Source organism: Mytilus edulis, chromosome 13 (assembly GCF_963676685.1).
Source record: "Mytilus edulis chromosome 13, xbMytEdul2.2, whole genome shotgun sequence".
NCBI lineage: Eukaryota > Metazoa > Mollusca > Bivalvia > Mytilida > Mytilidae > Mytilus > Mytilus edulis.
This window is the reverse complement of record NC_092356.1, coordinates 1,549,902-1,565,439: the sequence shown is the minus strand read 5'-3', so window position 1 is coordinate 1,565,439 and position 15,538 is coordinate 1,549,902. Positions and strand designations below refer to the sequence as shown.

Sequence of the window (15,538 nt, the reverse complement as noted above, 5' to 3'; positions counted from 1 at the left end):
AGGTAATATTGTTTTATTATTATTTCTAAGTGTACTTTAACGGATCTGAGATACTAGAAAAACAAAACAATTTACACCACTTTTTTAGTCATGTATTTATGAGTGAGTTGTTGTTTGAGAAAAGACCAGTAGCAAATATTTCTGTGTACATCAAATCGATGATAATACATTTGTATCTTTTGTACTTGAGTCAAATGTTGTTTTTTTGCCGAGGAGTATTTGGGAAAGAGAGGGGGTTATGCTTTTTGTTAATTATTTCTTAACGGATCTGAGATACTAGACAGACAAAACAATTTACCTCACTTTTTATAGTAATGCATATATGAGTGAATCGTTGTTTGAGTAAAGACCAGTGGCAACTATTTCTGTGTACGTCCAGTCGATTCGGGAAGACCTTTTTAAATAAATTATGTGTTCGGCAATGATGATGTGTATGTCTTGATTAGGGGTTTAACAAAGCAACGTACATGTAAAGTGTTCTTAAAACAAATAAATATATCAAGTTAAGTCAAATATTATTGTAAAGAATTTGATCAATATTTGTTATAAATATCAATTTTAATCAAAAATGGTTTCTTTTATAAATATACATGGTGAAATAAGTATTTTTAATGCCTTGTTTTGTGTACACTTGTCCTACACAAGGCCTACATGGAGTATCGACTGCATGAAGACATAACATGATTTACACTACATGTAAACATTGAGTTTTATCAATGGGAACGTAATTGGGTTTTGTTTACGTGTGAGTTACACTAACGCAACACCGAGTGTAGGTCAATGTAACCACGGCCTTAATCTTAGAAAAAACTAAGTTTTGGAAAGGTTCGTTTCGATTTTCCAGTTTTGTCATTGCGTTGTTGTTTCTTTCAAATTTGTGAGTGTTGAGAGACCATGTATTTAAACACAATAACTTTTTTTATCTTGAGGTAGTTTGAAAAAATACTCTATTTGCAATGTTTCTTGCCATTTATAACCGAAGTAAAAAGTTAAAGTATATTGCGTATTCGAAATTATTAGTACGTCTTTTTTTAAAATAGGAACGAACATAGATTTTACAGAAAAACACATATTGCAACTAAATAAAAACATGTTTTTGAGATTGTAGTTAAGCAACAACTTTAATTTGTTTATTCTTTCAAATGAGTATGAGCAACATTTTATTTTATACTATTCTGTGTTCACATAGAAAATATAATTTAAAGGAAATTACATCACCATAGCTTACAAATGACTTATTTATATTGTAAACAAAATATTAACAGGTTATGCTATTTTGAGATGATTTAACTATTAATTACGATGTTTGATTGTATGATAGCATTGATTAATAAGGTTTAGTTCTTTGCTTAAATCTGTAAATATTTTGACAGATTGGCAAACAATGTTTGACACAGTTTTTTAAACAATGAAACACAAGTGTTTTATGCAATATTTAAACTAGTATACTAATTAACAAAAGAAATGTTAGACGACTTTGGAATAAATTTATCAAAAAGTATAAAATATGAAACAAATTGAGATACACCATTTTAAAAAGCTTTCATTTGCAATGTATTTTCATTTGCAAGGCTTGGCATGCCACATAACCACGTTCAACCCACCATTGTTTTCTTTAAAAAATGTCCTGTACCCAGTCAGGAATATGGTCATGGTTATCTTATAGTTCGTTTCTGTGTGTGTTACATTTTAACGTTGTGTTTCTTGTGTGTCGTTTGTTTCCTCTTATATTTGAGTGTGAATTCACATTTTCATAAAATGTGTCACGGTAATTTTCTATCCCAAATTCATGTATTTAGTTTTGATTTTAAATTTATTATTCGCATCGGATTTTGTCTAATGCTTAGTTCGTTTCTGTGTGTATTACATTTTAATGTTGTGTCGTCATTTTCTTGTATTTAATGCGTTTCCCTCGGTTTTGGTTTATGACCCATATTTGTTTTTTCTATCGATTTATGAGTTTTGAATATCGGTATACTACTGTTGCCTTTATTCATGCACATACGATAATGACAATTGTAACCTGTCGGAAAGTAACTAAATTCCGTGTAAATGATCATAGGGTGCAAATTATTTTTGCGGAAAGTTGGATTAAAAATCGACACACAATTTTCTAAGTACTAAATGAATTTTCAAAGTTGTTTAAAAATGTTCAATATGCTATTCAAGTTATGTTCATGTTGTAAAAAAAAAGTTAAAATAATGTTGTTTTTTTTAATTTTTGGTAAAAAAAGAGTTTTTTTGAAATCTCTAAAAATGAAAAAAAAAAAAAAAATCGCCTCAAATCAATGCTTTAGATATGAAAACAACACACTATAAATTTGGAACCATTCGGATTAGTTTTAAGATTGAAACCGTTTTTTGAATTTCACTTTACACATACTGTCCATGGTAAATCATTTGATAATGTATGCATTTTAACGATTTCTAAACAAATAAACGAAAAAAATGTATGATTTGAAAAAAAGTATAGATGGCACACATTGTCTTTACTTTCAATATGAGAATGGCATCATTGGTTGGAACTTCTGTTTTTCAAATTGTCGTTTTATGAAAATTTTGTCAAAAAGTTTAAATTTCGCCAAGTGACGTCATGAAAGCAAAACAAAATTTGCTTTAAACAGATTTGTATTACCATGGTCATTAAATATTTCTACCTTCAATATTGGTCCTATAAAAGGAAATCTGTATCTTTGATTTGAAAAAAAAATCGTGTGTCGTTTCTTTTATAGTACTAGTATATAAAAAAAAAAAACTACAGATATTTGGTTTTAAAAAAAAATATTTCCAACTTAGCAATTCAGGGAGAGATTACTTTAAAACAAAATTTTATAAAAAAATTCAATCAAAGTAGGTCAATTTTTGCACGACTTTAAGTATAAAAATAAAAGGGTCATAAATACTTTTATAGGAGTTTTGAAAAAAAGAATGGTAAAATCAATATAAGAGAAAAGCAGGAATCAAAAAAGTTTTTTACTGTACGAAAGAATAAATAAATTTTCAAACATTCCGTTTTATTCATGTCTCTAATTAATTCATGTCAATGTATTAGTCCTCTTATGTATTTAAGAGTTTTTCCCTGATCAATTTCAATTATTTTGAACTTTACTTTACTAATAAGTGTATAATACATCATCTGCATATTAATATCTCGTTTGATTTAAGTTTAACGTTCAAAACAAATAATTGTTTATACTGTGGAGAACTTAACTGTCAATAAAACTAATGAAGGCATCATAACTGTAAAGTTTTCGATGATATATACCTTGAACAAAATTATGTTCTTACCATGTTTGTTTTAATTTTCTAATTACAGATATTATAACACCAAACATATCACAAGCTCTTTACCGCTATTTATGTCAAAATATCGTAGGAACGGAAAAGCATGTTAAAACAATCAGATTAATGAACATGATGAGAGATAATGTGTCGAATAACAAGGTGAAAACAGTAATAACAAGTGGAAGCATTGGAGAAGGACTTGACATGCGAGGAAGTGATTTTGATATTATGTTTGTGAGCAAATTCGTTGAGGTTATTGAAAATGTACAACCTGACTTTGATATACGTAGACCTTATTTGTACATGGATACAGACGATGTAAAGCCTTGTTATACTTTATTAAGACTAGACTATAGCAGAGATTCGTTTTGTCTTTTTCAATTATGTGAAGAACATTATGGTAAACGTTATTTTTCTAGTGCATTATGTAAGGGAAATATGTTATTGGTATTGAAAGAAGGCAACCAAATTCATGGACCGTGTATATCTGACAGAAATGGATTTTTTGATCATGCCTTTTCTTTACATGGTAAAACGTGGATATCTTCTGCTGTAAATTGGATAACAAGATCAGGTAGCTCATGGCCGAGTCATAACGTCATACAAAGTATTATAAAACACGGAGTACTTTTTGTACCGGTCGGAGTTCACGGATCACCGAAAGAAGATCTAGAATGGCGAGTATCTTTTTCAGTAGCTGAAAAACTTCTAATTAATACATTTACTCACACCCAATTAATGTGCTATGCTCTCTTGAAAATTATTTTGAAAGATGTTATATCAAATGATTCTGAATGTAAAGATTTACTCTGTTCATATTTCCTTAAAACAATTATGTTCTGGATATCTGAAGAACTACCATCATCTGTATGGAAACCTGATAATCTTATAACTTGTTTTATGCGATGTTTCAGCAGGTTAGTCTATTGTGTTGAGCATTCGGTTTGTTCACATTACTTCATTCCAGAAAACAACATGTTCGAGAACAAAATAGACGGCCGTGCTCGTGATGTACTTTTAAAAAAATTAAACACGTTACACAGCTATGGTTGGCGATGCATTTTATTTTCAGATCAAATATCTAACTTTACTGTATCGATAAGGAATATTCCAATTGAACCATGTACATTATATGTAAATGACGTTAAGAAAATAGTGCAATCCAGAATTTTGCATGTTGGTATAGATATCTTCGAAACTTATTCTGAGTTAGATATACATGTATTCAACCCAGGATTATTTCACAGCATATGGTGTCATAAATTTTCATTAAAACACTTGTATGCATACTACATATCAAAGCGATGCAGTAAACAAGCTCAAAGATTTCCACTTTATGGTGCAATTATCAATAATAAATACCAATACAAACGGTACAAATCCTGTTTGAGTACACTTCTTACAAATGTCTATCATGACGCTGTTTCTGGATGGCTTATGGTAGCTTCATTTTTTTACAAAACAAAGCAATACAGGAAAGCTTTACACATCATTAGGTATTCTATATCAAAATGTTCTTCCGATAAACTGTTTTTGGGATTGACTCTGTCACATATCCATTACCAGTCACTTAAACTGCTGTCATTCTTTAAGACGAGTGTGGCTTGTCTTCGGAAAATACTGTTCGTAGATCTGATACAATTAACAGAGAATTCAACGTTAACACCAGAAGAACTTTTAATGGAGGGATGGACTAATCCATATTATATTCCATCCACAGCGTATGCTTATTTTCTTAGTGTTCTTTGTCATAATCACCTCAATGATGTTAGACATTGTCAGGATTCTATTCAAGATTTAAAAATTGTTATAGGAGAAAGATATTTGATGGCAGATTTTAAGAGTACAGCGGAGGCCTACACTTTATTGGGAATTGCTTTACAATTATTTGGCGACAAGGAATCCGCACGACAAGCTTTCTTACAGTCTTTGAAAATCTACCCGGATGAATCGGAGAATTCTGCCGCAATTAGACTTTTGTAATATTGTGAAGATGAACACGTAATTTACGAAAGGGTTTTCGAATTGAGGAAAGTATTTCAAGTAAAGGAGAAGGTCCGGTAAGAACCGATTTTTGCCTCAAATTCCAGGTTCATCTGACGAAAGATGTTGACCACTTTTGAAAAACTTAAGTGTCTATTTTATTCGATTCATTTAATTTATGTGAAAGATTGTAACTAACTTAGTGCTTAAAAACAATCTGATTTAAGCTCAAATATGACAAATCTTACAAATGCGCCAAAAAATGTCACTTTTCAGATAGTTTTTATCAAAATTGAAAGTGGCCGCATCCGTGTTCATCATTAACCATTATAATATATGTTATGTATTATCATCAAATACAACTTGCTTTTCAATATTTAGGATGAACACGAATGCGGCCACTTTCGTTTTACACGGAAACCGTCTAAAATTTAACTAAAATGATGGGATTGTGAAGATTTCAGTAATTTAGCATGACTTAATGGTGCTAGTATCCGATATATGTGCATTCTATTGTCAAAACCAGCTCATATTTATGTAGCAGAAGCATTCTACTGTCCAATAAGTAACTAACAGTTTACCTTTAAACAATTTTGTAAAACTGCTATATTTTGGGGCCAAAAAGGGGTCTTACTGGACAAACTCCTTTCATCACTAACATTTTAAAAGTGTAAAATAATTTCGCATTAAAAACAATAAATTTACCTGTCTTCATGTTTTAGACCACAGTTATTTAACATTTTCAACACGTGTTACAAGTTGTAATTACAACTAATCCGATTATCGCCATCAGATGGGTCACTAATCCGTTAATTATTAATAAACCTCATAATTGACCATCTTAATTATTATTCCAGGAAAATCAGTCAGTTGGAATTTCAACAACCAGGAGTATACTATAGTTTTCGTCATTTGATCGAAATTGTTTCCCGGGACAGTTCGCATTTGAATTTTAATATTTCTCAAACGATCACAATTTGAAGTTCGTTTGTCGTAGATTCTTTATTCGAATGCATTTGCGTCATAATTGATATAAATTGCCATCAAAAACTTTCGACAATTTTCATTTAAAATAGAAAATTTATTCAAACGTCTTTAGGGAAGTCTTCACGATTTAAACAAGTACTTCATGTACTGAGTGCTACGCATGCGTGGAAGTATTTATTACTATTTATAGACTCTCATTAAAATTGTAAAATACGAAATCGTTTAGAATCAATTAAACGAGAGATACAAATATATATCTCTAACTTAAAGAAATTAAACCGAACAATGTTAATTTCCTGATAAATCCGGACTAGTTTTGAATTTATCAATCACTTGTCACTCTCTGTTTTCGTTTCTTTTAAAACCGAAAATAGTAAATGTGAACTTTTCTTGATTTGATTACAACCTCCTATCAGTTGTTATACTCTATCCAAAAAGGATTGTATACAGTTCCAACTTATTAGAAATGATTTCCAAATATCGATTTAAACGTTTTATAAGAATACGGATTACGCAGTGATGTACTCATTGCAAGTTAATTTCTGCTGTTATTCCTTGAATCCAACTTTTGTTGATCAGGAATGTCCTCTGTAACAAACTGAAGAGAAATTGTGAACTACGTTTCCACATCGCATGTCAGAATATTTCATAAAAAGGGTCACAGAGGCGGAGTAGGAGGGATCTAGACATAATTTCATAGAAATTGATCCAATATCCACCCATCAATAGGTTTCAAAAGAAACAGAAACACTGGTGAATTAGTTAAACGAGCTATACAATAATTTATCTAAACCTCACAGTTCCTACTAAACATTTAACTGTGCGGAACTAAATAATGACCATCATGTAAACAACACATGTGAACTGATATTCTTCTGGGGACAAAGTCGTACTCTGAAACGAGTAATTAATTAATTCAACATTGGTTAAAAAATTTAAGAAAAATAAAAAAAATATAGTGAAATTATTAAAAAAAAACAGTTCAGAAACTGTTTGAAATATTTAAAATAAAATAAAAAAAAAACTAAACTCAAGTAAAATAGTAATAAAAAAGAAATAATTAAAAATTAGAACTAAACAAATCAAAACAAAACAAAAACAAAAGGGGTGGTCTCTGATGAAGGTTTCCCTGGAATAAAAACATTTCCAAAATAACCCGAAACATTGCGTACATAGCACAGAATCAATGGAAGGCCAGGGATATGATTCGCACCTAAATGGGTGGATATTGGATCAATCTCTATGAAATTTAATCCAAACATATGATTCGCACCTAAATGGGTGAATAGTGAATAAATTTCTGGATCCGCCACTTGGCCAATACAGTCAAATCATACAATACTGACTGCCAATCATGCCTTAGTTCTTTTAAATCTGGCAAAGTCAAAGATAAGGCTAGTAAACTATACCCTTGATCCCTTGCTGCTACAGAAAAAACAAAAGTTGATTTTCATATCGCGCAAAAGTGACTAAAGCCCTCAAAATCCTAGCTTAAACCCTGGAATTGAGTTAACGTACCGCCTAAACAAGGTAAAGAATGGCGAATATCTGTTTCAGTAGCTGAGAAATTTCTAATAAACACATTTACTCACACTCAATTACTCTGTTTTTCTCTCTTAAAAATTATTTTAAAGGATGTTATAGAATTTTTTTTTAAATGTTTTGATCTTTTGTCCTGAAAACATTTATTTTCTGGATATCTGAAGAACTACCACTAGCTGTATGGATGCCTAATAATCTTATTCCTTGTTTTATGCGATGTTTCAGCAGGTTATAAATCCGAATTAGACTACCTTCCGGATTTGTTATCACATAAACAACACGACGGGTGCCATATGTGGAGCAGGATCTGCTTACCCGTCCGAAGCACCCGAGATCATCCCTATTTTTTGGTGGAGTTCGTGTTGTTTATTCTTTAGTTTTCTTTGGCCGTGTTCACACCAAACGCCGTGTACATTAAACATGTTTACATTTGGTTTAATGTAATCTGCACTAGTTTCACATAAGATTTGTCCACATCTATACACCTTGTTTAGTTACCTGTACATAAGATTTGTTAACACTTGTAAACTTTATGTCATTTAAATGTTCATTACGTAGAACCGAACTCAAATTTTCGAACAACTTTTCTAGCAGTAAGGGAACGACCATTTGAGTTTAAAAAAAAATGGGGGGATGGATTTTTTCCACAATTTGATTAAAAAATCGGATTATACAGATGATTAGAATGAAAAAAATAGTCTGAATCCAAAGTTTCCCCCATATATTATGCTATTAAATATTGAATTGGTGCCATCGAAAAAAATTGAGTATTAACTTTCGCGAGAGAAAAAAACTTCGGACTCAGACCCCCTCCCTTTTTTAAAAAATAAAGTAGTTGCTCCTTTAAGAAAATCATTTTGGATGATTTGCAGTAGTTTAAAGATGTCTCGACTACGCATTGAAAATACAGAATGCATCACCGTGCTTATAGACAAAGAAAAAGAATTGCGATTTTAAGGATCAGTACATTTCTATCTTTTCTGTTTGTTTCAAATGGTATTGTTTCTAAAAGTTTGTTTGTTTTTTTTTAGCAAAATGAGAGGGTGATATTTTATTTACTTTTTATTGTATTTTAACGGATCTGAGATTCTACACAAACAAACAATCAATCTCACCCTTTTTTAGTAATGCATTTATGAGTGAATCGTTGTTTGAGTTAAGACCAGTGCCAAATATTTCTGACATTTTGTACGTCCAGTCGATTCGGGAAGACCTTTTCTAATGAATTATGTGTTCGGCAATGATGATGGATGGGTCTTGATAAGGGGTTTATAAGGATACGTAAAGTGTTTTTATAACAAATAAATATATCAAGTTCAGACAAACATTTCTGTAAAGAACTTTATTAATAAGTGTTATAAGTATCAATTTTATATAAAAATCGTTTCTTTTTTACATATAAATGGAAAACTAACAATTTGGAATGTCTAAGTTTGTGTACACTGAACCTACACAAGGCCTACATCGACTATCGACTGCATGTAGACAAAACATGATTTAAACTACATGTAAACATTGAGTTTTATCAATGGGAACGTAATTATGTTTAGTTTATGTGTGAGTTACATTAACACAACACCGAGTTTAGGTCAATGTGAACACGGCCTTAGATTTGTCATGTAAACTATTGTTTGTTTGTTTGTCTTTTTCATTTTTAGCCTTGACGTTGTCAGTTTATTTAAGATTTATGAGTTTGACTGTCCCTTTGGTATCTTTTGTCCCTCTTTTAGTACATTGTGTCGAGCATTCAGTTTGTTTCCATTTCTACATCCCAGAGAAGAACATGTTTGAGAACAAAATAGAGGGATGCGCTCGTGACGTACTTTTAGATGAATTATATACGTTACATAGCTATGGTTGTATTGGCGATGCATCTTATTTTCAGATCAAATATCTTACTCTGATGTGTTGATGTGGAATTTCCCAATCGAACCGTTTACCTCATATGTAAATGATGTTCAGAAATTAGAACAAACTAAAATGTTGTTTTATGCAGATAATTGAGAACTTTATGTTGAATCTGATATATGTGTCAACAATCTTTAAATGCATATTGCATTTCACAGTGTTGCAAAAATCAAGCTGAACGTGTACCACTTGATGGTATAATTGTCGACATACCAATACAAATAGTACAAACCATGTCTAAGGAATCTGCTAACAAATTTCTATCATGACGCTGTATCTTGATGCCTATTGATATTCCTTTGTTTTACAAGAGAAAACAATAAGTTAAGCTTTACACAATATACGGTACTCTTTATTGATATGTACTTCCGGAAAACTGCGAGATGACCTTTTCAGATCTCCATCACCAATCAATTAAGCTTCTATCATTCCACAAGAAGAGTGTTGTTAACCTGTTGAAAATAATGCGTGTGATTGTATACGATTTACCGGAGATTCAACATAAACACCAGATAAAATTTTAATAGAGGGTTCGAATTTTACATGTCCATTTCCTCCCACAGCATATGCTTATTTTCACCTCAACAATTTAAGGCAGTGTCAGGATATCATTGATGGTCTACAACTTGGTACAGAAGAAAAGTATTAAATACCATATTGGAATGCATTGGAGGCCCTCACTTTATTGGAAATTGCTATAAAATTATTTAGCGACAAGAAAATCCATGCGGAAAGAATTGCATCGGTCTGTTGAAATTTTCAAAATGCATTGCGCAAACTTGCTGCAAAGAGACTGTTATTATTGAATTGAATATTTGTGCATTCTGTTGAACTAATATTTGTGCATTCTGTTGAACTAATAGTTGTCCATTTTTGTACCTGTAAGTTAAAATTAAAGTTATTAGAACTATGTTGGTGATAAAAGAGATGAGAGATGGAGCATACGAAATTCATATTGAGATGCGTAGATCGCTTATGGTTAACACTATAAATCGCAACCTAAAATGTACTAGATGCTGTAGGATGAAAAGAAATAAGCTAATTCTTAGACATAGGTTAATTTTATAGTTATTACTGGGTGCTTTTTTCACATGTCTTGGTCGGTGTCGTATCAATGCTAAAATATATGTTCTCAGCAAATGTGTATCACGATATTTTCAGCTCTAAACAGTTAAATTTTAATTATGTAAAGGATATAAGCCGAAAGCAGTCCATTCTGTAAAATATTAGACAGGTACCTGAATACCTGCCTCTTTTGTACTCATATATATTAACATCCGTGACTGCTGTATCTCTGCAATGTTTAAGGAAAGCGTTAATAAATGTCGGTATATGGACGTCCTTGCAAATTCTTGATAAAAAATCTTCATAGATTTCTTATTAGATTCAGGATAACATACATAACACTACCACCAAATATCATTTGGAATATCTAAAGCAATATTTGAAAATAGCCATTACTGTTTTTATACGATATAGATATATATATATATATAATGATAGTGCATTGTTCTGGGGACACAAGCTACGAGATACATACAAACTTTTGTTCAATCATTTATTAAACTGAAATACAATTCGCTATTAGCAGTCTAAAAGGTACTAGCTGCTGTAGGATGAAAAGAAATAAGCTAATTCTTAGACATGGGTTAATTTTTTAGTTATTACTGGGTGCTTTTTTCACATGTCTTGGTCGGTGTCGTATCAATACTAAAATATATGTTCTCAGCAAATGTGTATTACGATATTTTCAGCTCTAAACAGTTAAATTTTAATTATGTAAAGGATATAAGCCAAAAGCAGTCCATTCTGTAAAATATTAGACAGGTACTGGAATACCTGCCTCTTTTGTACTCATATATATTAACATCCGTGACTGCTGTATCTCTGCAATGTTTAAGGAAAGCGTTAATAAATGTCGGTAAATGGACGTCCTTGCAAATTCTTGATAAAAAATCTTCATAGATTTCTTATTAGATTCAGGATAACATACATAACACTACCACCAAATATCATTTGGAATATCTAAAGCAATATTTGAAAATAGCCATTACTGTTTTTATACGATATAGATATATATATAATGATAGTGCATTGTTCTGTGGACACAAGCTACGAGATACATACAAACGTTTGTTCAATCATTTATTAAACTGAAATACAATTCGCTATTAGCATTCTAAAATGTACTAGCTGCTGTAGGATGAAAAGACATAAGCTAATTCTTAGGCATGGGTTAATTTTTTAGTTATTACTGGGTGCTTTTTTCACATGTCTTGGTCGGTGTCGTATCAACACTAAAATATATGTTCTCAGCAAATGTGTATTACGATATTTTCAGCTCTAAACAGTTAAATTTTAATTGTGTAAAGGATATAAGCCGAAAGCAGTCCATTCTGTAAAATATTAGACAGGTACTGGAATACCTGCCTCTTTTGTACTCATATATATTAACATCCGTGACTGCTGTATCTCTGCAATGTTTAAGGAAAGCGTTAATAAATGTCGGTAAATGGACGTCCTTGCAAATTCTTGATAAAAAATCTTCTTAGATTCCATGATTAAATTTAGTATTTACACCGAACGGGCGTTTCGTCTACAAAAGACTCTTCAGTGACGCTCAAATTCAACAAAATTTAAAAGTTCAAATAAAGTACAAAGATGAGCATTGATGACAAAAATTGCTTAAAGCTTTTGTCAAATACAGCTAATGTAATCTATTCCTGCGGTAGAAAAGCTTAAGTTTTTCAACAATTTCAAAAGGGTTGTAAACAGTAAATTTATAAATATAACCATATCAATGATAGTAAATGTCAGCACAGAAGTCTAAATTAGGAGATGAGTTATTACTAGGTGCTTTTTTTACATGTCCTGATCGGTGTAAGAAAGTCTAAACTAGGAGATAACCGTATTGTATTTGAGAATTTTCGGGGATAAACTGGGGGTTTTACTGTCGCAAATTGAGTTTACCTGGCGACGCGGAGACAGGTAAATGGATATTTGCGACAGTAAAACCCCACGGATTACCACAAAAATCCTAAAATACAAGATGGTAACTGTGAAAAAAAAATTGTATTCGTGGTATACCAATTTTCGTGGTTTTCTTGGGTCACAGTAAACCACGAATTTAAGAATTCTTAAAAGTCTACAATCAGTTGCAAATTATAAGAATAAGATGTATTCCGACAGTATGGGTATTTTTTTCTACAACTATTCGGTGTACTTTTATTATTTATCCTACTTGGATATCGCTACAAATTGCATCTACAATACTTTTGCTTATTTATCGGAATGGTCAATCCAATTTTCCAGAAGTCAAAAGTAGAAACACTTGAATATGATGCATATATATATAGACTATAAATGGGTGTATGGACCGTTGCGTTCATTTCTTGAAGAGAGACGCAATTATAAACTTTTTATGTCTGACAGAGGAGATGGGGATGTACGGCCTGGTCAAAATAGACTTGCCATAAGTAATTCCATTTCAAAATGTAAATAGATGATCTTGATTAATTCAAATGAGTTTGTGAACAATGAATGGGCGAGCTATGAAGCTACTGTTGGAATTGAGCATTTTAATAAGTTGCAAGCAAAACTAATTGTTATAAGCTTGGAAAGTACTACAAAATCAAAAATACCGCAATGTGTAATGCAAATGGTATCACTGGACGCCAATGACCACATTCGTAAAACAAAAACATTAAATGAAATTATTTTTTTCTGGAAATGTTTGGATCTAGCCATGAAACGTAAGTGAAGCCAACTTAGTTTTCTCGTTTGAATTGTTTTACATTGTCTTATCGGGGCCTTTTATAGCTTACTTTGTGGTATTGGATTTGCTCTTTGTTGATGGCCGTACGATGACCTATAGTTGTTAATGTTTGTGTCATTTTGGTCTTTTGTGGATAGTTGTCCCATTGACAATCATACCACATCTTCTTTTTTATATTTATCATTTATTAATGCATGTAATGATAGATGATTAAATTATGATATTAAATAATTTTTGAATTCATACTTTTTTAATTTATATATGTTGGGGAATCGAAATTAGTGGGCTTAGTATTAGTATAAAAAGAAAAGAAAGGATCAATATATCAACATAATCATACTTATGTGTCATATGGGTAACACCAACCCCTAAGAAAAATAATTGTCGAATAGTTTTTAAATCATGGATAGTTAAAGTCTTCACACGAAAAAGGAAAGAGGAAGTACCAAAATTCAACGCATCAATCACCAACATCCAAGTTCTCAACGAAAAAGGAAAAGAGGAAGTACCAAAATTCAACGCACCAATCACCAACATCCAAGTACCCAAGGAAAAAAGAAAATAGGAAGTACCAAAATTCAGCGCATCAATCACCAATATTGAAGTATCCAACGAACTAAAATAAACAAAGATCACGTGACTGTCATTGAAAAATGTGAAATTGTTTTGTACAATATGTGTTTAAAATAAGTTCCTTGTATCGTGACGCATGAAAACCATTTGTATTTTGTTCAATGAAAATAAAATATCTTAACAGGATGTGACAACGTTGCATGCAGTAGTAAAGTTTCATGTTTTAAACGATAATTTTCTTTCATTTTAAATACCACTTCATTATACCTATCTATTTTATATAACATTACCTATTTTAACAGGTAAAAGACTTCGAACAAATCGAAATAAAGGTTTGAAATAATGACACCATTTAAATGCCTAGATAAATGAAATTTCTTTAATTTAAAAATATTACTGCTTGTGTCTTCTTATTAGATTCAGGCTAACATACTTAACACTACCACCAAATATCATTTGGAATATCTAAAGCAATATTTCAGAATAGCCATTATTGTTTTTATACGATATAGATATATATATATAATGATAGTGCATTGTTCTGGGGACACAAGCTACGAGATACATACAAACTTTTGTTCAATCATTTACAATGTATTAAACTGAAATACAATTTGCTATTAGCAGTCAGTGTGCTTATATTTTGTCAAAATAAGCTAGAAAAACATCGAGGATGAATTATTCACTTGCAAGAAAATAATAAGACCTCGTTGAATTCGTATTCAAGTGAACTTCAATTTAACCCCTTAGCTAGAGATGGATTATACATGATTAATGATTGTTAGGATATATAAAGGAATATAATGTCAGCATTCATTGAAAGTAAAATAGAGGTAAATAATTTGATTTGACTGATTCGATCACCTAAAAACCGTTCTAAGACAGGTAAAATCAAAAATGTACATCCTTTTAACCTCAAAATTGAAATCACAATGACATAGAAATATCCATTTTCACTAGGTTCATATATCTAGTTATATGTATGTTTATATCGTGTTATGTGACCATCGGTTGTTTTATTAGTCATCTCGATAGTTATTTAGATGGCGCCTAGACTAAAATACACACGAAACGAAGCTACATATCATCAACATGCCTTGTGAATTACTTAATTTTGACTTTTATGAATTGGATAAATATTTTATATGTTTTTTATATTAAAAATCCAATATGAGAATTTGAGTCAAACCGATGAACATGAATTTGAGAGCTTTTTTATAAAATGATGCTAAGCTATCATAAAGTCAACTGTTAAAAAAAGATACCTTAAAGACTGACAATACTTCTGTTCGAATGGCTACACGTAAAACTTCGAATTCCCTCAATAACAACAATTTAAAAGCTTACAAAATCTATTTACATTAACACTTTATCAATAAGAAATAAATCAACAATTTTATATTTAAGATGTCATATCAACACTCAAACTCATTGACACTATAATTGTGTTCGCTGTTAAAGATAATTTCTCACTCTTTAGAATAA

At 31.1% G+C, this 15,538-nt stretch overlaps 1 protein-coding gene across 1 annotated transcript; it reads left to right on the top strand.

Annotated features, from left to right (window-relative positions):
• Window positions 1-3,414: 3,414 nt before the first annotated feature.
• LOC139501905 (uncharacterized) lies at window positions 3,415-5,268 on the top strand. The gene is made up of 2 exons (XM_071291207.1): window positions 3,415-4,202; window positions 4,782-5,268. Exons 1-2 carry the CDS (start codon window positions 3,415-3,417, stop codon window positions 5,266-5,268), a joined length of 1,275 nt encoding a protein of 424 aa, XP_071147308.1.
• Window positions 5,269-15,538: the final 10,270 nt, after the last annotated feature.

Coding starts and splice junctions, on each gene's coding strand:
- LOC139501905 (XM_071291207.1), top strand. CDS start 3,415: ATGATGAGAGATAATGTGTCGAATAACAAGGTGAAAACAGTAATAACA. Junction 4,203..4,781: donor TTTATGCGATGTTTCAGCAG/GTTAGTCTATTG, acceptor ACACATCATTAG/GTATTCTATATCAAAATGTT.